Source organism: Papaver somniferum, chromosome 2 (genome assembly GCF_003573695.1).
Source record: "Papaver somniferum cultivar HN1 chromosome 2, ASM357369v1, whole genome shotgun sequence".
NCBI classification, from domain to species: domain Eukaryota; kingdom Viridiplantae; phylum Streptophyta; class Magnoliopsida; order Ranunculales; family Papaveraceae; genus Papaver; species Papaver somniferum.
The window spans coordinates 41,977,141-42,003,304 of record NC_039359.1 but is presented as its reverse complement, the minus strand read 5'-3'; the positions used below and the strand labels follow the sequence as shown (position 1 = coordinate 42,003,304).

The following is a 26,164-nucleotide window of genomic DNA, read 5'->3' as shown; positions in this document are numbered from 1 at the left end:
GTAAGTGGAGAGTCGAGCGTGGTGTCGAGACTCCTCAGCTGGGAAAAATGTTAATCCTCACACAGATGCACCGCTGCAAAGGGGGTGCTTAGATTCGGGAAATCAATCTGTATGACTCTGGTCTAAACCAAGACAATGGCCGTTCCAGAGTCAATTCGGTCGCAAAGAGGGAGATGGGTTGATCTGTAGGAGGGAAGCTGAGAGTTGTGTGGGATCAGTGATGATCAAGGATTGTGGGTGTGTTGAAGGCTTCTGCAATATTTCTGAACTGCTGAAGTTGAGTTATGTGAATAAGTTTATATCGAGTTGTTAACGGATAATGATGATAATCGATGATATCCCCTTGATCCTACCTGATGTCCTCGATTTAGACTTATTTATATTGCAAGAATGATGTACCACTGATCCCTGTAAGTGTGACGGTTTCTTGAGTGAAAGAGTGGGAAAGTGGGAGATCGTGGTAAAGTCAGTTCCATGTCGTGCGGAGACTTGACTGATCGTGCACCCACTACTTTGCTAACTCCTTCCACCGTTTACACGACTTACGCACATTTCTCATTGTGTATGAATCCACGTGTCGTAGACCGCCAGACCAAAACCCTGAGTGATATCTCCCATTTGTGACGTGATTGAGATTTCACGAATCGTGGAGTCTGCAAGGCAGACGTGTATTAGTTGGTCAGTTATTGACTGATTTAGACCGTGAGTCTAATTTTGTTGAATCGAGCATAAGTGGTGAATGCTCGGATATTCATGGATTGATCATGTAGTTCTCTGAAATGTCAATGAATTACTGACTAGAGACTGAGCAAGTATTGCTCAACTCGACGAATTGCCAAATATTGAGAGTTTGTCGAGCAACTGAGCAAGTATTGCTCAATTCGACGAATTTGATAATTTTGGTGAGCAAGTGTTGCTCAATTCACCAAAACAGTGAATATTGATAATTTGACGTGCAATTGATCAAGTGTTTCTTAATTCGACAAACTACTGATGAATTAACGAATATTGATGGTTGGATCAATATTCGAGCAACTGAGCAAGAATTGCTCAATTCATAGAATTATTTACTGGTGCCGTGACCCAATAAAATATTAATCAAAAATATTGGTGAATTACCGATTATTATTAATTTGGATGTTGATTGCTGAATCAACATAATTTTGTGTTTGAACTTGCTCAGAATGGTGATTCGTGGAGCGTTTGTTCGAAACCCTAATTTTTTAATCAATCGTTCAACAATTGGTGAATTGCTGAAAATTGGTCATGAGTGAAGAGGGACCAACCACAGGGGATGATGAGCTTCCATGTGATGCCCAGTGCTCGAGTGAGCACGCACCAGGGTTCTCAGTTTGAGAGTTGGTGAAAGAACAATGATTAAATGCAGGTTTCATCATTTATTGAAATATTGATGGATTCATCGTTAGGTGACAAACCTAGGTATGAGAGAGGAGGACCGACCAAGAGAGCATGGGACCGGCTCTTCACGGGACCAGATGTTGGTCATTTGAAGGGTTCTCCAGTTGGTTGGAGAGAGTTCGGGCCCAGTATGAGCAATTGAACAAATTAGGTCAGAATTATGAAAACATGTGTGACCGGCTTTGTGCAATCCCTAGGAATGACTCTGGTCGATCATGGAGGCATGCACGTGTTGTCGTGGTGTCTGTGTTTCCGTACTGAGAGTTTCAGTATTTTCTGATGCGCGTTCGAGCAACATATTGAATTTTCAGAAGAGTTTCATCTTGACTGAGAATTCTCGATTTTTGTTGGAATGAGCATGTTTGCTCAATTCATCAATATTTTGAAAATATTAAAATAAAAGTGTTTTAATATTTAAAATTGCCGTGATAGGCTATCCAGTGGTGCGACTATGTTGGCTTTTGGTTTTTCGTGATTTGAGCAATATTTGAGAAAATATAGAGAAATCATGAATTTTGCTCAAACCCAGGAGTTTCATGAATTGAGGAAAATAATAATTATGCAAGACTAGGGATTGCAAGGTGTGGGACCGGCCATGGATAGGGCATGGCCGGCCGGCTAGGTTGCCCGTTCCCGCACACCTTTCCCTATTTTATTATTTTTCATGAATCCTTGAAGTTATGGAGAATCCACGAGTTTTTATTGAAACGGAGGAGTTTCGTGAGATTAGGGAATAATAATTATAAAAGGCTAAGGATTGTGAGGTGTGGGACCGGCCACGGCTTAGGCATGGCCGACCTGTTAGGTTGCCCGGTCCCGCACACTTCTCCTTATTTTATAATAATATTATTTCGTGAATCCACCAAATTATGGAGAATTCACGAGTTTTGCAAAAACAAGGAAAGTTGCTAAAACCAATGAGTTTTCGTGAGTTCACGAAATAACAAAAAATAAGGAAAATAATGGGAGAGGCACGGGTCGACCATGGCTAGGGCGCCCGGCCTTGGGCGCCTCTTATTATTTTATTAATATTCATTGTTTTCTCTTGTTCTGCGAAGGATTCCTCATTATTTCATATTTTTGGACACTCGTTCGTGCATCCGGGTGCTCAGTCGTGCATCATTGTCGAGTACACTCGCACCATTTATGTGGGGCTTACTCAGTGATGGTCCAGATTCCCGGTTGTTGGGTATATATTACTGATTTATGAAATTCAGTGGAGAATAATTCATGAAACTGAGTAATAAGATGAGTAGTTATTTTATTATCAATCCATAAAATCAGCAGCGGATTGGACTATGGATTCAGAATAATAAAATGATAATTTCATCACCATCTCATGGAATCGCAGATTTGACCATGAAATCGGAGTAATAAAATAAGTGGTGATATTACCATTTCATGAGATCATCCGTGGATTCGACCATGAAATTGGAGTAACATCTATTACCATTTCATGAGATCAACCGTGGATTCGATCATGAAATTGGAGTGATACATTTATCTATTACCATTTCGATCATGAAATAGGAGTAATGAGATAAGATAGATTATCTTCGAGGAATTTAGTGGTGAATATGACCTAGAATTTAATCTCTTGCGTATAGTCAGTAAATCAGCGAGTGTTGCTAATGTCCCGAAGACATTTTTCCCTCTCAACATTTCATGTACGGAGGACCTCCTGAGTCTATACACGGGTTTCTCTACATAGTCAGGAACAGTGAGTATCACCGTCCTGAAGACGTTATTGCTCTCAATCTTACGGAGAACCGCCCAATTGTTTTTCTATGTAGAGGCAAATTCCTCTATGTAGTCAGGGAACAGTGAGTGTCACCGGTATCCTGAAGGCGTTAAGCTCTCAGTCTTACGGAGAACCGCCCAATTACGTTATTCTACATAGAGGCTATGATGAAATGCCCGGTGTCGACCGCTCCGGAGAGGCCTTTCGAGCGACATATGCACCATACTTCGTAAAAAACGAATCGTCACATGGATCTCTGAAGCCGTGTCAGAAACATGCAATATCATGATTTTACGGTTTTGACCTTTGTTGAAAATCCACCATCTACATTAAGTCCCCTGCTTAGTGAGGAACGGTCATGTTCCGCAGTAAGCATTAAATGGTGATTTTCAGTCGACGAGATCAGTGGTTGAACTCAGTCTACAAAGGTAGTTTTAGAATCCTCGATTTACCCCAATGATGTCATGTACGAGCAAATGCACAGATGAGAACCCTGATAGTAAGATAGAGCGTCATCCCGTGAGCGTGGAGAGATGAGGCACTGCTGATTTGAGTGTTGAGAAGCCTAGTTATGATCGGTTTAGGATATATGGGCCCAAGCCCAAAAAAGGAAACCCATGTTTTTATTAGGTTTTGGAAATAAATTTGATATAAAAGAGGAGAAGCCTTAAAATTCTCTATTTTGGTCGACCAAGCACCTCCCTCTCTTCACCATTCTCACATGAGTTGCAGCAGGGAAGAAAAAAAATTACGCCGGATATTAGTCGCCGCCGATCATCGGCGCCGACCAGGTAAGTCCGATTTTTTTTTTTTTTTTTTGCTGTAGGTTTTATGATTGATGAGTTGTTCACAAAACCAAAAACCCCATGGTTGCATGCATGCGTAGGGTTTATGAAGGATTTTTAGAAAACGTATGTATATGCCCGTTTGTTCGTTAGTTGAAAGAACGAGCAAAAATCCCTAAGATGAAAGATATTCATAAACTTTTGAATAGACATGGTCTAGTTGCATTAGTAAAATTTTTGTTTATTAGGTTTCATGAAAACCCAAGTTTGTTTTTCGAAGCATGAGCTTTGCAAATACTTTTAGGAACGTAGGTTTGTTCGTAAAAGTAATAAATAAAGATCCTTAGGGTTAAAGGAATTTCGAAAAGACCTGGAGTTGATGATGAAAATTTGTTTGAGAACTTTCGAAATTTTGTTGAAATATGTAGACTTTTGCAAAAATAGAAAAGACTCTCGTTTCATAGACGGATGCTCGATTGAGCAAAAAGGTTTTTTTTTATATATATATTTATGTGAGTTATTAACTCACAGTTTTTTTTAAGGTACGTGACCTGTTCATGTTTTATTGAATATAAATCAAGTTTTGATTTATGAAAATTGTTGAAAGCAAATAATTCATGAGTTGATGAATTCGTAGTGTATGTGTGAGTTTAGTGATTTTATAGTATATGTACACATAAAAACCAGCGAATGTTATCATGTAAAGTTATGTGAATTATTCATAGTTTCTCGAAAAGTCAGTGTTGACTCTTGAATAATATGTTTTATGCTCGACTTTGCAGGTTTGAAAGAACGAGCAAGGTTTTGGGGTTTTACGATGTTATCACTAAGTTCGTGAAGTCGTAAATAGGTAAGGATTGGGGATTACCATTTTTATAGATGTCGATATGAGCATATAATTGTCTTGTTGCTTCAATTATGTTGATGAAATTTGTGTATGGACGTCACAACAACTTTGCGAAAATGGTTCAGTCCCGTAGCGCTTCTAAAGATGATGCTTCTTCGAGAGAGGATGTTTCCACAGACGCCTCTTCCAGAGGTGATGGTTCCTCCAGAAATGATGATTCTGAGATTTCCAAGGAGAAAGAGGGAAGTCCCAAGACTAAGAACATTTCAACTGCTGAGGATAAGTTCTTTACGTATCTATATAGACCTGAAAAGCGTCCCTTAGGCTCCTCGTTTCGGTTGTTAATAAATCCCAGGAGCACTACTCAGCATAAATTGGTATCTCCTCAAGAAGTAATCCGGTTTTGTTTGCAAGGAAAACACTTTTCGGATTCTCATGTGGATTTCAAGCTTTCACGAAAGCCCCTGATGCATTTCTCTGGATGGGCAAGACACATGCTGGGTCATAGCCGTGTTAGGACCATATTGGATAGTGCCCATGTAACACGAGCCATTCAAGCTGCTGGAGATTTAATCATCAACCATGATATACCAGGTATGGTAGCCTTGATCGACCGTTGGTGTGTTCCTACTCACACGTTTATATGCAGATGGGGAGAATTCACCATTACTTTAGAAGATGTAGTTGCTTTGTTGCACCTTCCAATTACTGGTAATTTCCCTGAAGAGCTTTCGTCAGAGGAGAAGGAGATATCTAACATATTATAGGCCAATATGCACGAATTCAATGAGTCACCCGCATCCTGCTATGCTCAATGGTTATCACATTGGTGGCCGAGAGATAGAATTCCTGAAGAACCGGTTGATGGTGCTTTAACAATTGCTGCTTTCTTATTCATGTGGCTTTCCAGGGATATATTTGAAGATTGTGGACACTTGCTGAAGATGTTTGTGATTCTCTTTGCCATAAAGATGGAAAAAGGTGAGAAAATTCTCATTGGCAGTCTATTCTTGGGTTCGTTGTTCGCCAATTTAGACTCTCTAGTTATAGACTCCAGTATTTCTGATGGCTTCATGAAAGTCGAGACGTATGCCAATACCATGTTCCTACAAACCTTGATGTGGGAGCATCTCGAGAGTTACGCCCCAATTCCCCGCAGCATTTTGCAAGGCCCTAAGGTCGACACTCGTCACTCCTTCCTTGAGAATAATAATTCCAGGATCATGCGTTGGTCTAGAAAGAAACCACAATACAAGATATGCATTACTGACGTTTTGGACATTGAGTCTGAGTTCAATTTTCGCCCCTGGGTGTCGGTTCCTTTTCTTTTCTCACAGTTGATCACTTTCAATAATACTGACGAGAACATCATGTTGAGTATTGGTGCTGGTTTGAGTGAAGGAGAAAGAGCTTTTTTCTTGAGTTGTACTCCTGGTTTCTTGATATCAGTAATGAATGGAGAACTCCGGGTAGAAGAATACAATATTAATAGAGCGTCTCGACGGATGGGTGATGATCAGTATATTCCGGGTCACCGAATGAACAACCATCAATTGAGTATTTGAAGACTAATCTGGACTGCACTCATGTGGAGGGAAGTGAGTATTTATTCCCATACTCTGATCGTGCTAATTTCGTGACTCCGGGTTACATAGATTTCTGGCGTCAGCAACTTGAGCGTGTGTATGATTTTGCAATGGACGTCAAGTCCCCAGTTCGAGAGTTCCCTTCCTCTGACATGATCTCTGATCGACCCAGTGGCGACAAAAGGAAGGCATCTCCAAATGCGACACATGTGAGTACCTTTTTCATGATTTTAGCCAAAGTACGCCAATCACGCTTCTTAATTGTATTGTGGACTCCATGGTAGGACGGACGTGCTGTGAGATTTCGAGTTGATGTAAACTCTCCAAACCTTCAAGAAAGTCCTCAAGGAGGAGAAGGCAGGAGCAAGACATCTCATAGGATGACCCCTAACGATATACATTCTCCTGCCGCTTCTTTGGTGAGTTGTTAATACTTTTCTTCATTGTTGCGACTTTCTCGTCCCTGTGATCAGGATCTTAAAAGAATATTTTTAATTCGTTTCAGAATTTTGCTCCATCTTTTATTGATGGTCTTCGTTTTGCTCCTGGTCGAATAATTCAGGGACACAACACTGACGAGGAAGTTGACGTAAGTATTCCCTCCTCAAGCTAATCAGTGTAACACGCCTTTGGATGAATTAATGATGATCGTTGTTGATGTATCCATGAGGAAATCATTGTAGATGAGCCGCATGTTGATGAAGCACACTCTTCTTTGAGTCATGGAGATATGGAGAGTTCCCGAAATCTCGAACCGAATGAAGATAACGGAGTTTCCAACGGAGATTCCAACACTGCCGAGCCTTCAAATGGTTTAGAGACTCCCCTAGTAAGTATACCTCCTATGACCTCTTCATAGATATATGATATTTCTTATTTATGAATGAATGAGTGAAAATCCATGCGAGTATACGAGTAATTTTGCCGAAATACGCCACCAGGAAATTTCAGACTTCAGCTTTTAGTAAAAACACCGTAGAATCCTCGTTTGGAGTCGGATTTTCGATGTCTGCATATGTATCTTCAATCCCAGGAAATTTCCAAGATTTATCAACGAAGATTTTTGATTTTTGAGCATGTTTAGGGCCTGAAAAATGCGAAACCTTAAACTTCCAGGAGATTTTCGGAACTTTTCCAGATTGCATGTCGTCCAATGTTTTGGCCACATATCCTTGCTCGTTCATCCGATCGTTATGAAATTTTGACATGTTGCAGAGAACTTAAATACGAAAAGAATGTTATATGACCCAACCTAAAATTCTTTACCAATTGCTCCCAGTTAGTCGTTTAATACAGGGAAGTGAAGAATCTCTTTAGATGAGCTTGTTTGAAAACGCGTTTCATGGATTCTACACCATTTGCTCATGTTTTGGGCGCAGAATAAGGAACTTAGATGATGTTAGTTCACTTACATTCTGAATTTTATGGTTTCCTTTGATTTTCCTGCTATAATCTCATGTAATCTTCGTATTAGGTACCAAATACCGAAGTTGAGAATAACGGAACCAATGTTGAAGATTCGAGCAATGTGGTGAATCAAAGCAGTAACATCACCAACTCTCCACCTCTAGGTTATGAGAATATCATTGTTGAAGCCGTAGAGGAAACTGAGACTCCAGTTGCTATTGGAACTGAGCAAAGAACAGAAGAGACTGTCCCAGAAGAAGATGTTGTAATGACAATGGAGGATGCTTTAGTAGTTGAGAATCGTGTAGTAATACACGAATATCCCAATGCAGGGATTTTTTGTGAGCTTCCATTTGGTGCTCAACTTTCGTATCATGTGTATGTTGGTGGATTCAGCGTTCCTACTGGGTATGCCAACATGTATGAGAAGTTGTGGAAAATGTATGGTCATATTGTTGTTGCCAGGGATCCTGATCGTAGATACTTCTTGACAATGCAATTGGGAAACATATTGTGTGTTATAGATGACATACGAACCAGGGCCAGAAGTACTGTTACTCGAAATGTACTCTTTGATTGGGAGTACAACTTGGAGAATTCTGAGAGACTTGGCTTTAACTTGAAGTGGCTTCGTCAGAAGATCAACATTATCAAGGATGCAGTAGTGAAGAACATCCCTTTTACTAGTAATGCTATGATGGAGAAAATGACCAAGATCGTTGAGCTGACCAAAAAGCTGGAGTTGGAGAGAGCGGCTTTGCAAGTCTTGGAGAATGCTGAGAAGCAGAAATCATACTTCAACGGCTTCCTTTAATTTCCTTTCCATAATCTCATGAACATTGAACTTCCGAGAGATGTGAGGTTTTATTTGGGTTTTGATTTTTCGACAGGTTTTGAGTGACTGAGGATTTTCTTTTGGATTTTGGATTTGATAGAGATTTTTCTTAAATAAGGAATTTTGATAAATTGATGAATTTTCAAATACTGAGTGCAAGTATGCACACGGTTAGGAGGAATTGAAAAATACAAGTAAAATAAAATCTCAAGGTGTGAACGCCAGATGCTTTGAGCGTTTTCTTTGGATATAAGACATCCAATGTTGAATGCTTCATGCGTCGAAAGTCTTGAGCCAATTCTCATGAATCACTAGTACACTTGTCTTGCCTTTGATGTCAGCCAATTTTTAGTATCCTCCAGCAACTGACTTAGCAATCATAAAAGGTTCTTCCCAGTTAGAACTCTTTGTGGAGTGCAAATTGCATCTGGTTTCCTTAAGAACCAAATCTCCTTCATGAAATTTGTTAGGCTTGGTTGTACGTGCTTTGAATATCTTCTGCTGGTTTGGAATTCCTCGTAGATTCCACATTGGTGGAGCTTTAGAATTTTGCGGCACATGTGGACATTCACGTAGAGGAGAGTATGTTGGATAATGCTTGTGGAACCGAGCCAGATCTTCAGCGAAGAACCTTCCAATGGGGTCCTCAGTTCGAAGAGATTCCAACCATTTAGTGTAGTACTGCTGAGGAGAGACTACCCACTCATAGCATTTGATGATAGCTTGGTCATGAGTATGATTGAGTCCCCAGATAAAGGTAGCATATTTGAAAGTTGCAAATATAAAATTATGAGGGGGAATAAAACTTGCCTGCGTGCGGAATTTCCTAATAAATTCATGTGCGCTTTCCTCGGGCTTTTGTGTGAGTCCTGTTAAGGTTTGGACCTTATCCAAATGCTCGAAAGGTTGACCATCTTCCGATTCAGAACTTTCTTCGACGGAGAATTGTACAACCGAGGATGAAGATACCGCAACAATTCTTCCATCATGAATCCATGCTCGCCCAAGAATCATGTCATATCCCGGATCCTCCTTAATTATGAAGAATTTAGTTTCTGTCCAGGTTGAATCGTTTCTTATGTTGATAATGATGTAACCGTAAGCCTCCATGGAGATTCCTTCGTGGTCTCTGATTGAAATAGGAGCATGAGTCGCTTCTTTTTGAGTGATGCCAGCAGCTCTGAGGGTTTTCAAAGGGATGATGTTAACAACAGTGCCAACGTCAACTAATGCTCGTTTGAATTTATTTCCCTTGAGATGCACCATGGTGAGAAGTCCCAAGTCGTACATCTCGTTGTCTGTTACTGGATGTTCAAGAAGCGTCTGCTGGATTGCTAACCGCTTTCCAGACACAATATGGTTCAACGCAGCAAACACATCATCTCTCTGGGCCTTTGACAGGTACAACAACTCACATACGTGCTCAATTAAGTATTGAACCGCTTCCTTGACCGGTTGCTCGGAGGGTGCGAATGTTCTGATTGGGAGAGGATTTATGTGCACTCCTTCAGTCCTCGGTTCTCCTGAGTCGGCCTTCTCTTTGAATATGCGTTTCAAATTTCTACAATCACTTGTTGGATGACTGACGTACCTATGGAAATGGCAGTAACGTGCGTTTTCCATTTATTCCGCAGTTGGTTCCTTCTTGACAGGAGGTAGTTTGATTGCACCATCTTGGACCCAGACTTCTAGTAGTTCTATCACTTCTTCAATGGTAAAAGGGAAGTTAGGTACTTCCTGATCATCCTGTTGATTCGGTGGTCGTGCATTTCTAGTCTGGTTGTCCTTCCTTGGAGCTTTCAGAAGGTGAGACGTTGAAGAAGCATTCTTATGTTACTATGCCTCGGCTTTTCTCTTACTCCTTTCAACAACATTCATGGAGGCTTGAACATTGTATTGTTTGTTGATCAGACGTCGGGCATTGCTGCTTCGATTGTCTTTCGATTCCTCTACTTTGACAGTTTTCGTTCTTTCTATCAAGGCGGGAGCAGTAGTCGCTGATCGCTTGGCTGCTTCATGAATTTCTGAAAAGGTCTGAAAGTGAATATTCTCCAGCAAATCCCTATAAACTGGGATCATGCCATTGATGCACAAGTCCACCAGTTGTTGTTCAATAACGTTTGGATCATGACAGTCCAAAGGTTGAATCCTGAACCTCTTCACATAATCATTCGGATTTTCGACAGCCTTCTGAGGATTTCCTCTGATTTCCTCGGGAGACCGGCCGAAGAGAGGATGGTTTTCCACGTTGGTTCGAGGATGAGTAGTGTCACCACCATTGTTGGAAGCAGGAATGGTTTCTGGAATACCACCGTTGTTGCTAGTGCTAGCGATGTTTGCGTTAGGATTTTTAACTGAACCTAACCTAAGATAAACCATTTTGTGAAAATGTGAAATTACAACCGAGAGATTAATCTCCCACTGTGGTCGCTAATCTGTAGATGGGAAAAAACGAGCCGCCGGTTTTTTGGGAAAGTGGAGAGTCGGGCGTGCTGTCGAGAATCCTCAGCCGGGAAAAATGTTAATCCTCACACAGATGCACCGCTGCAAAGGGGGTGTTTAGGTTCGGGAACTCAATCTGTATGACTCCGGCCTAAACCAAGACAATGGCCGTTCCAGAGTCAATTCAGTCGTAAAGAGGGAGATGGTTGATCTGTAGGAGGGAAGCTGAGAGTTGTGTGGGATCAGTGATGATCAAGGATTGTGGGTATGTTGAAGGCTTCTGCAATATTGCTGAACTGATGAAGTTGAGTTCTGTGATTAAGTTTATATCGAGTTTTTGACGGATAATGATGATAATCGATGATTAATGATATCCCCTTGATCCTGCCTGACGTCCTCGATTTAGACTTATTTATATTGCAAGAATAATGTACCACTGATCCTTGTAAGTGTGACGGTTTCTTGAGTGAAAGAGTGGGAAAGTGGGAGATCGTGGTAAAGTCAGTTCCATGTCGTGCGGAGACTTGACTGATCGTGCACCCACTACTTTTCGAACTCCTTCCACCGTTTATCAGACTTACGCACATTTCTCATTATGGATGAATCCACGTGCCATAGACCGACAAACCAAAACCCTGATTCATATCCCCCATTTGTGACGTGATTGAGATTTCACGAATCGTGGAGTCTGCAAGGCAGACGTGTATTAGTTGGTCAGTTGTTGACTGATTTAGACTGTGAGTCTAATTTTGAATCGAGCATAAGTGGTGAATGCTCGGCGATTCATGGATTGAGCATGTACTTCTCTGAAATGTCAATGAATTACTGACTAGAGACTGAGCAAGTATTGCTCAACTCGACGAATTGCCGAATATTGAGAGTTTGTCGAGCAACTGAGCAAGTATTGCTCAATTCGACGAATTTGATAATTTTGGTGTGCAACTGAGCAAGTGTTACTCAATTCACCAAAACATTGAATATTGATAATTTGACGTGCAATTGAGCAAGTGTTTCTCAATTCGACAAACTACTGATGAATTACCTAATATTGATGGTTGGATCAATATTCGAGCAACTGAGCAAGTATTGCTCAATTCAAAGAATTATTTACTGATGCCGTGACCCAATAAAATATTAATCAAAAATATTGGTGAATTACCGAATATTATGAATTTGGATGTTGATTGCTGAATCAACATAATTTTGTGTTTGAACTTGCTCAGAATGGTGATTCGTGGAGCGTTTGTTCGAAACCCTAATTTTTTGATCAATCCTTCAATAATTGGTGAATTGCTGAAAATTGGTCATGAGTGAAGAGGGACCTCCCACATGGGATGATGAGCGTCCATGTGATGCCCAGTGCTCGAGTAAGCACGCACCAGGGTTCTCAGTTTGAGAGTTGGTGAAAGAACAATGATTAAATGCAGGTTTCATCATTTATTGAAATATTGATGGATTCATCGTTAGGTGACAAACCTAGGTATGAGAGATGAGGACCGACCAAGAGAGCATGAGACCGGCTCTTGGTGGTCACGGGACCAGTTGTTGGTCATTTGAAGGGTTCTCCAGTTGGTTGGAGAGAGTTCAGGCCTAGTATGAGCAATTGAACAAATTAGGTCAGAATTATGAAAACATGTGTGACCGGCTTTGTGCAATCCCTAGGAATGACTCTGGTCGATCATGGAGGCATGCACGTGTTGCTGTGGTGTCCGTGTTTCCGTACTGAGAGTTTCAGTATTTTCTGATGCGCGTTCGAACAACATAGTGAATTTTCAGAAGAGTTTCATCTTGACTGAGAATTCTCGATTTTTGTTGGAATGAGCATGTTTGCTCAATTCATCAATATTTTGAAAATATTAAAATAAAAGTGTTTTAATATTTAAAATTGCTGTGAGAGGCTAGCCAGTCATGCGACTATGTTGGCTTTTGGTTTTTCGTGATTTGAGCAATATTTGAGAAAATATGGAGAAATCATGAATTTTGCTCAAACCCAGGAGTTTCATGAATTGAGGAAAATAATAATTATGCAAGATTAGGGATTGCAAGGTGTGGGACCGACCATGGCTAGGGCATGGACGGCCATCTAGGTTGCCCGGTCCCGCACACCTTTCCATATTTTATTATTTTTCATGAATCCTTGAAGTTATGGAGAATCTTTTAAGTTATGGAGAATCCACGAGTTTTTGTTGAAACAGAGGAGTTTCGTGAGATTAGGGAATAATAATTGTAAAAGGCTAAGGGTTGTGAGGTGTGGGACCGGCCACGGCTTAGGCATGGCCGGCCGGTTAGGTTGCCCGGTCCCGCACACCTCTCCTTATTTTATAATAATATTATTTCGTGAATCCACCAAGTTATGGAGAATTCATGAGTTTTGCAAAAACAAGGAAAGTTGCTAAAACCAAGGAGTTTTCTTGAGTTCACGAAATAACAAAAAATAAGGAAAATAATGGGAGAGGCACGGGTCGACCATGGCTAGGGAACGGGCGGCCGGCCGGCTGGTGGGCCTGGCCTTGGGCGCCTCTTATTATTTTATTAATATTCATTGTTTTCTCTTATTTTGCGAAGGATTCCTCATTATTTCATATTTTTTGGACACTCGTTCGTGCATCCGGGTGCTCAGTCATGCATCATTGTCGAGTACACTCGCACCATTTTTGTGGGGCTTACTCAGTGATGGTCCAGATGCCCGGTTGTTGAGTATTTATTACTGATTTATGAAATTCAGAGGAGAATAATTCATGAAACTGAGTAATAAGATGAGTAGTTATTTTATTATCAATCCATAAAATCAGCAGCGGATTGGACTATGGATTCAGAATAATAAAATGATAATTTCATCACCATCTCATGGAATCGCATATTTGACCATGAAATCAGAGTAATAAAATAAGTGGTGATATTACCATTTCATGAGATCAGCCGTGGATTCGACCATGAAATCGGAGTAACATCTATTACCATTTCATGAGTTCAGCAGTGGATTCGATCATGAAATCGGAGTAATACATTTATCTATTACCATTTCGATCATGAAATAGGTGTAATGAGATAAGATAGATTATGTTCTAGGAATTCAGTGGTGAATATGACCTAGAATTTAATCTCTTGCGTATAGTCAGTAAATCAGCGAGTGTTGCTAATGTCCCGAAGACGTTTTTCCCTCTCAACATTTCATGTATGGAGGACCGCCTGAGTCTATACACGCGTTTCTCTACATAGTCAGGAACAGTTAGTATCACCATCCTGAAGACGTTATTGCTCTCAATCTTATGGAGAACCGCCCAATTGTTCTTCTATGTAGAGGCAAATTCCTCTATGTAGTCAGGGAACAGTGAGTGTCACCGGTATCCTGAAGGCGTTAAGCTCTCAATCTTACGGAGAACCGCCCAATTACGTTATTCTACATAGAGGCTATGATGAAATGCCCGGTGTCGAACGCTCCAGAGAGGCCTTTCGAGCGACATATGCACCATACTTCGTAAAACACGAATCGTCACATCGATCTCTGAAGCCGTGTCAGAAACATGCAGTATCATGATTTTACGTTTTGACCTTTGTTGAAAATCCACCATCTACAAACTTCAGAGCTTCATGAAAAATTAAACTACATTCGACGTTTTATACCTGGTTTAGCTCAACTTATCGCTTCATTCACCCCCTTACGGAAAAAGGGAGCAAGCTTCATTTGGACCGCGCTGCAGCAAGAAGATTTTAGGAAAATCCAACAAATGTTGTCATCACCGGATGTTATGAAATCTCACGTACAAGGAAGACCGTTGTCCCTCTACACTGATTCCAACGACGCTGTTGTTGGAGCCCTCCTTGCCCAAGAAGATGATGAAGGGATTGAACGCCCTATATACTACTTCAGTCGTACTTTGAGAGATGCTGAACTCAGGTATCCTATGTAATAAAGAGTGTGTCTAGCTTTAGTCCACGCTATTTAGAAATTCATGCACTATCTTCTATCAAACAAAGTGGTGCTAGTAGCTAAAGATGATCCTGTCAAGTTCCTACTCTCAAAACCAGCCTTGATAGGTAGGCCGGCTAAATGGCTGCTCCAAATTTAGAGCTCGACATAACGTTCACCTCTCCGAAAGCTATTAAAGGACAAGCAGTGGCAGACCTGGTAGCAGCATTCCCGGGAGAAGATACTACTGCGTTGCATGAAGACCTTCTTGGAGAGTTTCCAGAAATCTCGTTTGTCAAAGAGGAAGCGTGGCTATTGTATTTTGACGGTTCTACTACCTCAAGCAGTAACACCAGAGGAGTAGGTGTAGTTCTGGTATCTCCAACCGGTGAAGTCTTTTCACATTCTTTCAAGCTGGACTTTCGATGCACCAACAATTCAGCGGAATACGAAGCTTTTCTCATAGGGCTGTCACTAGTCAAACAAGCAGGAGCCACACACCTGGAAGTAAGAGGCGACTCGAAACTGTTGGTCAATCAAATGAATGGATTATACTCACTCAAAGAGATAACAATATCCCTTTATAGAGCTGAAGCGCAAAAGATATTGAACTACTTTGCTGATGCAACCATAATTCATATCGTCCGCAATAACAACAGGCACGCCGATTTCCTGGCTACATTATCTTCGAAATTGCAATTAGAAGGCTTGGAGGAGACTATGACGGTGAAGAGATGAATTGTGGAATCAACATGTCTTTCACAACCCAAAGATACTGAAACCAATGATTGGAGAACTCCGATTATTGAAGAACTTAACAGTTCGCTTTCTCAAGGAAAGATTAATCTTAAAATCCTAAAAAACTTTTTCATACTCAATGGAGTGTTATACTACAAAAACTCAAATGGACCCCTGTCGAGATGTCTTCGGGATCAAGAAGCACAACTGCAACTTAACCGCGTTCATAGTGAAATCTGTGGGCAAACGTTAGTGGTGACTCTTTACCGACGTCTTTAATGCCTCAGATACTACTGGCTGGATATGGAGACCCAATCTCGAACACTCCAAGGGTCTTGATCCAATTATCAAGGGCCACCACATCAATTGGAGATTCTGACCGTTAGTTATGCTGGAGATTGGCGAGAACCATACATCAACAATCCTCGTGCCGGTATACTGCCTGCTAACAAAAAAGATGAAGTCAATATAAAAGCAAAGAGACAAGAGGTTCATATTTCATGAGGTAATCCTATACTGCAAGAGCTTTGGAGGAGACATGTTACGATTTTTGGAAAAATCTGAAATCCTGACCATGTTGAAAGAGACACATGAAGGTGAATACCAAGGGAAGAAGAAGTTGTTTCTCCAGATGCATGAAAGGTACTACTGACCAACTATGGAAGATGATGCAGAAACATTTATGCGGAGATGCCATGAATGTCAAACTCATGGGAATCTCATCCACACACCTTGTACTCCCCTTCATTTAGTAAGTAGTCTGTGGCCTTTCTAAAGCTAGGGACTTTATATTATTGGGAAAATCAATCCCCCATCGTCAAAGCAGCACGAGTATATCATAACTACAGAGAAGTACTTTACCAAATGGGTTGAAGATATTCCTCTCATAGGAACCACTAGAGCGACTATGGCAGTATTCATCAAGGAGTACATCATTTGTCGGTTCGGCGTCCCTAAGCACATCATTACTGACAATGGTACTCTCTTTGCCAACAATAAGGTACGAGAGCTACTTGAAGAATATGAAGTTAGGCATGTCTTCTCTACTCCTTACTACCCTTAGGGAAATGGGAAAGCCGAAAGCACCAACAAGACTTTAATTCGAATTCTTAGTCGAACAGTGCATGATAACCCCAGAACATGGCATGAACAATTACCTATGGTGATGTGGGCGTATCGTACGACACTTAGGAGCTCTACTGGAGTCTCTCCTTATTCACTTGTCTATGGCGCTTATGCCATTCTCCCAGCAAAGATCAAAATCCTGTTGGCTAGGATTGCAGCAGCAAGTGGAGTTCAATGGAATGAGACTGAAGCATCGATCTCCATAATAGTGGAATTAGACACTCTGGATTCCAGGAGAATTAAGGCGGAAGAGCATGCTCAGGCGTACAAGAAGAGGATCTCCAGAGCATACGACAAAACTGTACAACCTCGAGTTTTTCAAATAGGAGACTTGGTACTAAAGACAACAAAGCATATTCAACAAGACATGTCCGCACTAAAGTTTTCCCTAAAATAGGAAGGCCATTACGTGATCACCAAAGCTTATAATAGCGGGTACTCTAGGATTGTCAGGGAGGATGGAGGCAAATTGGAGGCAGTCATCAATGGAAAATGTCTCAAGGCATACTACACCTAATCATTATTCCATCCCTCGCAGTCTCATGACACGATTAATCAGGAATTTCTCTCATATCTGACTTACCTAAATTTCCTATTAGTTAAGACGAATTGATATAAACTTTTTTTGTTTACCAAAAAATTCAACGCGATTCATTTTCCAAAACAATGCTCAAAACCTTCAAAATAAAAAAAATCAAAGTTCTCATACATAATCATTCAAAAAAAAAAAACTCAGAGAAGACCATCTAGCAAGTTGTAGTCCCTTGAAAGCATTATCTCCTATCCTGATACCTTTTAGTCCAACTCTTCAAGTTTTGGATTGCCTGTTCCACTTTCTCAGATTCCGCATCCAAAGCTTTTTCCTCCTCCAAGATAGCTTTTGCAACAAGAACGATATTAGCAATGATGCTAGCTTGATCAACTTTGATAATATCAAGGCGTTTCCGGAGCCAGCTCACATTGAACTTCATGGATTCACAGGTAGATACCATGTTTTCCCATTCAACAGTTGATTCAGCAACATCATGAATGGATGTACCTTCCATATCTGCGACCATAGGTAGAAAACAGTTCACCGTGGTAACCAAAGCATACAAGCAGTGCCACACCATGTTCCTGGTGGAAATGTGGCCATATTTTCTCCATATCTTTGTGTACAAAGGCACAATCTCCTTCCGTACTAGGAACTCACCAATGGTCCGGTAACTAGAAGACAAGCACTTCATATGAATGTCAAATGGCAAGCCTGCATTTGGGTACTCATGGGAGGAGATACCCAAATCAACATCTTCCAGATCTGCGATAGTAGGCGTGTTTGAGCTTAAAGGAAGATGAGTAGCAAGATTATCGTCATCAACCACCATTACACATGTTCCAACAGGGTACCTCTACAAAAAAAAAAGATTATCTACCGGCCATGACAAACGAACACCCATTCTCCAGTGACAAAGTATACCGGTATGATCTTCTTGACTCGGATGATCCTGACAGGGGAGTTATCACGAGACCCAAAGCTTCATCCACTCTGAAAGAACGATGTTAACGTTAAAAAGGGGGGTGGGTTACTACTTCGAAATAAAGAGACGACTAAAATCTTTACTCTGGATACAAGTCGTATGCGTTTGGTTGAAAAGTACGGCTGAGTTGAAGATGATCCAGTCTTGTTTGACATGATGAAAGAAGATAGGTTTAACAGGAGGGTCTCTGCTACAAATCGAGAAGAATGATCCAATTCCACCTGCATATGAATATGCGCTGCAGAAACCCTAGGAGAAAGCGGTACCAATGTTGAACAACCACAACGAAACCTATCTGATAGATGGGGATTCAAAGCCGACCAAATCGTGTTTCTTGTTGAAATCCTAATCAAAACTGAGAAAAGACTGTCAGATACTCAAAGAAGAAACGATCTTAACCATCCAAGCTCAAGATCTTGGCCGTCCATGATCATTGGTGTGACTTAATCGACATCAGCATACCCGAAAAGGATAATCGTTATTTGGCGACCTGACTCATTGCTTCAAATTCAAGGCGACTGCCACTTCCTCGGTAACGTTTATTCACTTCATCTTGATGATTTTATTTCTTGACTGTCACCATATAGTGCTTACCCCGCAACAAGGTTATTGTTACGTACTAAGCAGGGGACTTAATGTTGATGGTGGTTTCTAGTTCAGAGCTAAAATCGTAAAACCCTGTATTTAATGTGTTATCGTTCTGCAAAGAAATAGAGCCATTTAAAATTAATGAGTGCCTACGCCTATTTACTTACATATGTACTGAGCAACTCAGTACACTTATATATATGAAATTTATTTAGAATAGTGTTGGTTGCAAAAATCTCAAGTATTTTGTAAATTTTATTAATCTCCCACCTGCATTATTACTAATGCATGGCTTGCTGAGTATTTTCACTATGCTACGTTCCCAGCCGAACTCTTAATATTGACATGATATGAAAACTAATGTTCGTTCTCAGCTGAGCAACATGATTTTCCCGAAGTTTCAATATTAATATGTGCATGAAAGTACCCAATCAGAGGCACGCAAGTTGCGCTGCTCTCCGAGATAAAAATTAGTGATTTTGTATCAAGGCACAAAATTCACGAAAAATTGATTAGTTTTGTGCCATCTCGCAAAATTCAATTTTTTCTAACCTAATTTTATCAATTTACAAAAGCTTAGGTTTTTTGCGATCTGCGTAATATCTCGATCCCTATTGGTCGAGACTAAATCTAGGCAAACTAGAAAATTGATCCATCATGGAACTGGTAGGAGCAGAATCCGAACAAAAGTTGGAAAACAGGAAATAAAAGGGAAACTACAACAAGTGAAGGTAGAAGCCAAAGGGTGGCGGCGCACCACTTGGCAGGCCGGTTTGCCCTAGCTTGGGCCGCCTATCACCGACCGGCCATGACCCATATTGATGGCCGCCAGTCCCTCTTTTCCATCGACCCATCAAATTGCTTCAAAATCGTAGCCTATATTTTTAATTAAAAGTGGAGGTTAGCTGGTCGAGCACTTAAATTCCTTAATAAAATAGATTTTGGTCAAACCCAGTAATTTCTTTATCCTTCAAACCCTCACTTATCATTCTAGACAATTCCTGGAGGCAAAGGATAAAAAGGAACGGGAACATGGATTCCCCCTGACTTGGACTATTAGAAGGTCTAACACGCCAGCTTGGAGAACCATTAACCAGCACCTGAAAAGACACATAATTAATAGATTTCCAAATTTAATACAATTATCCGCAAACCCAAGATAATGCATAATCCTAATGAGAAGGATTAAAGCTAGTTAAGCAATTGCTGATGGGAACTTATAAACCACGACTTAGCTCACGATAACATAAACATAAAAAATATGAACACATGGCGGCTTACCATGTCCAAAGATAAAGAAAGAAAAAATGTAAAGAAAAGCTCAAAACATCAAATTTGACCATACCAGTACTCAAAGTAGACTGAAAAGGAAAAATGAAGAAAATAGACTTAATCATTATACTCAATTATTAAGGTCTTGTTTGGTAAAATTTATGATTATCTATTTATGATTATAGATAATCATAAATTGATAAATTATTTTGATATAATTATTTTTAAAATAAATTTTTCCAAACACATTTTTCAAATAATTGATTATCTTAGAGTGATGATCTCAAAAAGAAGAGGAAAGAACATTGATCTAGAATTTTTTTTAGTCCTATGTGGTTTTTATGTCTCTCTCTTGATATTTTAGAAAAAATTCAACTTGAGTTTATTGGAAAAAATAATTGATTATAATGAATTTTCTAAACAACTTTTTTATGTTTATGGAAATAATGGATTTTTCCAATTATGATTAAAATAATCAATTATTATAATGGTTACCAAACACATATAGAATTCATTATAATCTGCATAATGGATTATTGGCTGATAATCAATTAAAATAATGGTTACCAAACAACCCCTAGGATACCAAAATGAATTTTGGGGTCATTTGTTTCTCCAATAAACTGTATTGTATTATATTGTAGCTTATTTCTTTATTCAAGACTTCAATTGTTAATCCAAAGGGAGGAATTACTGTCAGCTTTGGCTTTAGTACAAATGTTTGTGCAGTAAAACCTCCGTTACGAATAATCTATAAAAGAATAAATTTCATATGAATAAAAGGTTCCAGTCCAATATGACTTAATCTATGTAAAAATTTCCTTTGTATAAATAACTTCTCTATAAAAATATTTTTATTTGGTCCCAAAGTTGTTCTTACATATCGTCAGTCCGAAACGAAGTATTACACCGATACAACTCTTTATATCTTCTGGTTTGAGAATCATACGCCCAAATTTAGTCGTACCCACCGATAAAAACAAAGTTTTGATCCAATGGATCAGAAACTAATGGGCGTCTCATCTCGAAATATCAGGGACAAGTTCTTCATTTAACCCATAATCATTTGCAAATATGTCATTCAATTCAATATCTTTATGCAGCAAATTCCAATCTTCCACGAACACCCAAACAAAGTCTCGTTTATTCTCCCAATTCTGGCGTAACAGATGAACCCTTCTGTTAGAGCATTGCTCGGTTGAACCCACAAATTTTGCTATCCCAAACTTGTTGTCAATGTTAGGTGATCAAAACTATATCTTGATTTCTAGTTTATTAAGTCAAGTCTCGTACTAGGTTATAATTGTAGTTGAGTATCATAGATCACCCTTGAAGATTGAAGATCGACGAAGACATTTTGGAGAACTTCTGTATATGGTATGTGAAGGCTGGGCCATTTTATTTTACTCACTATACCATCATTCTATTTTTTTTCTGAGACTATGTCGTATGACTTCTAGTACAATTACAAAGAAAAAGTTTCGAGTCAAGCTTGTCTTTTGAAAAATCTCGAAATATGATTTAGCAAATAAGATGTTCAACGATAATTTGTGGATCGATTGTTGCCCATGCGAATGATTATATCACTTGGGAATGTTTCAAACATCATAAGAGAGAAATATGAACTTACTGATATTTCTACTCAGGATAGGTTGGCGAACCAGTTTGTAAACCATAGATATCTGAGTTACAAAAATACAGGAAGAACCAGTTTTCCAACCGCAAGTTCAGTTGGGAACAGTTCACGAACCCGGTTTGGCGAACCGTGGTGAACTGAATTTTAAGTTGGATAAATAGGCTAGCAGTTGACAAACCTGTTTCACGAACTGTGGTCAATTGAGTTCGGTAGTCTAGTAGGGTTGGCGAACCCGGTTCACGAACCGTAGCACCCTGACTCATTAACAAGCCCTGCGATTCACGAATCGTTGTACCAACTGTCCCAGTTTATATTTTAGTATTTCATAATATGTTTTTCATTACTAGAACTCTCTTAAACACCTCTAAGACTTCATTGATCACTTAAACACTTATGTGCATGCATCATGATTAAATTCTTAAGTGTTTAAGTGAGCATCAAATATATTTTAGTTATTTGGCTAACTTGCCAAACTGAACAGTCACTATACATGGTTCCGTAACCGAATTTTTGATGTGTATATTCTTATATTGTATTTTGAAGACCTAAAATGTTCGTTTGATTCTCAAGTTATCTTAGCTTGAATTATAAGCTAATCCTGGTCTTTGAAAACTATAAATAGAGATGCTATTTCAAATGGGAAAATCAATCGCTGATACTTTGTATCCTAGTTGATTCTAGAGTCGTCCTCTATTGACTTAGATTTCCTCTAAGAAATGTAATTAAGTTTATGACTAAAAGACTTCGCTTTGGGGATTCGTAAAGCCAAGTCTGACTATATTTACCTTGATAGTTCGTGAATAATGATCTTACTTTTATGTTATCGAGGTTTTCATAATATCTTTCGGGCAAGATAGATAGTAATCGCAAAGTTCTATTCGTCTCAGACTTACGATATATTTCGTATCAGCTTCAATGGAAACCAAAAATTACAAAATTTAATACCATGAGCTCCAGTAACTTGGAAGATTGATTATTATGCTCATGGATAAGCAGGGAAAAAAAATACAAGAAATCTAAAGCCTGAGAAGGATTCGATAATGTTTGTCCAAACTAGAAATGACGAGTAACAGTAAGGCGTAGAAAATATATACTTGTACATGAGGAGCCAGATAACTGATAAATTAAGGCAAGGTGGGAGAAAGCGAAGGCTTGGCCACTTTTAACTCTCCGCAATTACTAATGTAAACTGTTTTTAGAGGACGATTCCAAATTGTTCGTGCATTCTGGGCTCTTTCATCCCCAAAGAACTCAGCCAAATCATTGAACTGCCGAATTCGTTCTGATGGCTTGTATGTGGGGATGGAAGCTATAGTCGTCACAACATCCAACCCTGAAATGCAAAACCGCAAATATGTTAGAAGGACTCCTGAGAGTTTACTTCTTTTCCTATTTTACTTGTCAAACGTGTACACATATGGTAATAGCTGCGAAGAAATGAAATAAGTTGACATGTAGCACAGAACAATGCACAGTTCATTGCATCATATCTCGACTGGGGTCCACTTTATCGAAGTAAAATCCCCCAAGGAAATGGACAGCCACCACCAGATAAGGATGCATGGTATGAAAGTCTCAATCAAGGACATGCTCTTATCCAATGTGTACTGTGTAGAGAGTAATGCTAGTACCTGTAAGTGCCATCCTAGTCTGGCACAGTTGCGAGTTTGGACTTGTGATCTGACCGCCTCAGTGCCTCACACTTATATATAAATTTTGTTGTGATAGTAAACCATTGTTCTAGATCGAAGGAAAAATGACTAATCCCAAATAGCAAGCCACTATACCAACATCAACCTCATTAACAACATAATAACTTTAATTTTGAATCAGCTATACTCAAGGAAGTCTTTTTGTTACATGCATGACCTTGGAAAAAACTTCATAAATATTTTTTTTGGAAAAAAGTGATACAACTTCCAGGTCCTCTCCTAGTTTTCGGCTAGCTATATCTTCTAGTGAGAATCTTCTCGTTGACAAATATCAGCCCATTCTAAAATAGTGTAAGCGCATCATCTAGTTTTCGGCTAGCTATATCTTCTAGTGAGAATCTTCTCGTTGACAAATATCAGTCCATTCTAAAATAGTGTAAGCGCATCATCTAGTGACTGCAATTGACAGTACAATAAATAGCCCAACCAGACTCCACTTCCAATTAATGGATGATGGGGTCGGAAGTGTTAAAATGAGCTCAATTTTCCTATGAGGGCATTGAACTCAGACATATAGACCACCATCAACAAAAATTGGTACCCAAGTCATCTCCACTTGGGCCCCACAGGCAACAATGTATGCTCAACTTTCAACTGAATAGCAATGATGCACAAACATATATAGTATATCCAACTTTATTTAGTTTCTCTACTTCTTTTACTGAAACTTTATTTTATGGTTGCCGACTACATGCTCTTTCTAGTTACTCCAATTGCTGATATATTTACCTCTAGCTCAAAAAATGCAACATTTGTCCTAGTTCCTTTCGAACCTAGTTATGGCATAGCTCGTAATGTAACCACCTCATCTCTATTAGTAAACAATATATAGCTCATAACTCGGTCCTTACTGGAAACAAGTTAAGGACTGAAGGATTAACATGTGCAATAAGATCAGAACAACAGAATATAAGAAAAGGTAAAGCCTAACCTTCCAGAACAACTCCAAACACAATATTGCCATTGTCAAGTTGTGGGCACGGTCCAGGACCAGTAGTAACCAAGAACTCAACATTTCTGTAAGTTGGATCCAGCTTTATGTCATCATCATCATCATTCTCAGACAAACACAGTGAGAGAACACCAGGCCTGGAATGACCAAGAGCAAAAGACTTAGAATCAATTGTTTCTGTATTCCTTGCCAAATCCGAAGGTGGGCGTACAGTTCCCTTATCTCTGTTCCTACCCTGACGACCAGCAATGAAATACTGACCAGGAAATATTTTCTGAACTAGCGTCCCTTTGTAAGAGGAACCAGCAGTAGGAGAACCATTGCACATTTCTTTGAAATGCGCCACTGTTATTGGAACCACCTTACCATAGAGACCGAAAACAACCCGACCCAAGGGTTCAGTATCTTGACATGTTATGAGTTCATCCCCAAGGGTACGATCGGAGCTGTTGAAACTAGGACAAATGCTGAAATCCATGAAGATTCTATCTGTAATTGTGGTGTCTGGTGTAGAAGGTTTGGGAGGAGCAGGAGGAGGAGAAGGTTTAGATGGAGAAGGCGGAGATGGGGAATTTGGAGTGGTGATAGCATCTTTTTTTCCTTCTGTTTCTTTATCTTCAGCTGCTACAGAAGGGAAGGTAAGGGAAACTGCGGATGCAGAGGATGATAAGAGGAGGAGAGACCGGCGGTTGATGACGGATTCGATTTTATTATTGCTGTTAGTGTCTTTTTGCTGGGCAGCTGAAATCCCAAAAAAGATTTTGGTTTTTGTTTTGGTTTGGCGGAGATGACGATGGTAATGTAGAAACCCAACTTACTTGTTTCAACAGAATAAAAATTAAGTCAATTAAAATCAAAAATAAAAAAGGAAATTGAAATCGAAATCGAAGCAATGTCATGGAAACTACTGTGTGAAATTGAAATCTGACTGTAATTCAAGTTTAAAAAGAAAAGAAATTACCAGTTTGAGGAACCGTAGAAGTTGATGCCATGATCGAGTTTGGTGAATGAATGGGTGAAGTTCAGAATAACATTTCTAGGGTTTCATTTTGAGTGTGGTGTGGACTGGGCTGATTTTTTTGCGGAGTAAAATGGTTGGAGGAGAGGGAGAGCTTAAATCGTAGAAGCATTGAACGTGCGAAATTTTAAGTTTACCGCCCAGGAATTGGGTTTTGTTCACCCTAGTTATATATGAAGTCATCCGTCACCCAAAATAGCTAATGCGGTATACCTTTGTGATGGCGGTATCAAAACTTTGTGACATTGTTTGCCGTCGCATACTGGTTTCCGATATCCCCATCTAAATTGGAGTTGAGTTTACTTTTACCGTAATAGCGTCTCCTATAAATTTGAAGGTCAAAGTTACCTTACTCGAAAGTCAGTTTCATGTGCCAAAAATAACATTTTCCACATCTTTAGAGAAAAAATTCCTCTCACAATTAGGGAGCAATTTCTTTTCAACTAGAAGTTTTAAAACTATTAGTTCACTAGATATAACATCAACAAACGGTTGATTTGACCATAATTATCCCTTCCTTTTTTTCATTTTTGATTTCATTAAGGACAACAAGAAAATCCTATGGAAACACTTGATTTTTAGCAAACTCAAATACATCATCTTCTAGTTTTGAAATCTCTAATGATAATTTAAC

General features: G+C 39.6%; 1 protein-coding gene across 1 annotated transcript; it reads right to left on the bottom strand.

Moving 5' to 3' along the window:
* Positions 1-22,708: 22,708 nt before the first annotated feature.
* On the bottom strand, positions 22,709-25,614 carry LOC113347469 (peptidyl-prolyl cis-trans isomerase CYP28, chloroplastic-like). Its single transcript, XM_026591131.1, has 3 exons — positions 25,474-25,614; positions 24,492-25,325; positions 22,709-23,181 (listed from the first exon to the last, which is right to left on the bottom strand). The coding sequence occupies exons 1-3, from the start codon at positions 25,502-25,504 to the stop codon at positions 22,973-22,975; spliced, it is 1,074 nt and encodes a 357-aa protein (XP_026446916.1). The 5' UTR covers positions 25,505-25,614; the 3' UTR covers positions 22,709-22,972.
* Between the last annotated feature and the right edge of the window lie 550 nt (positions 25,615-26,164).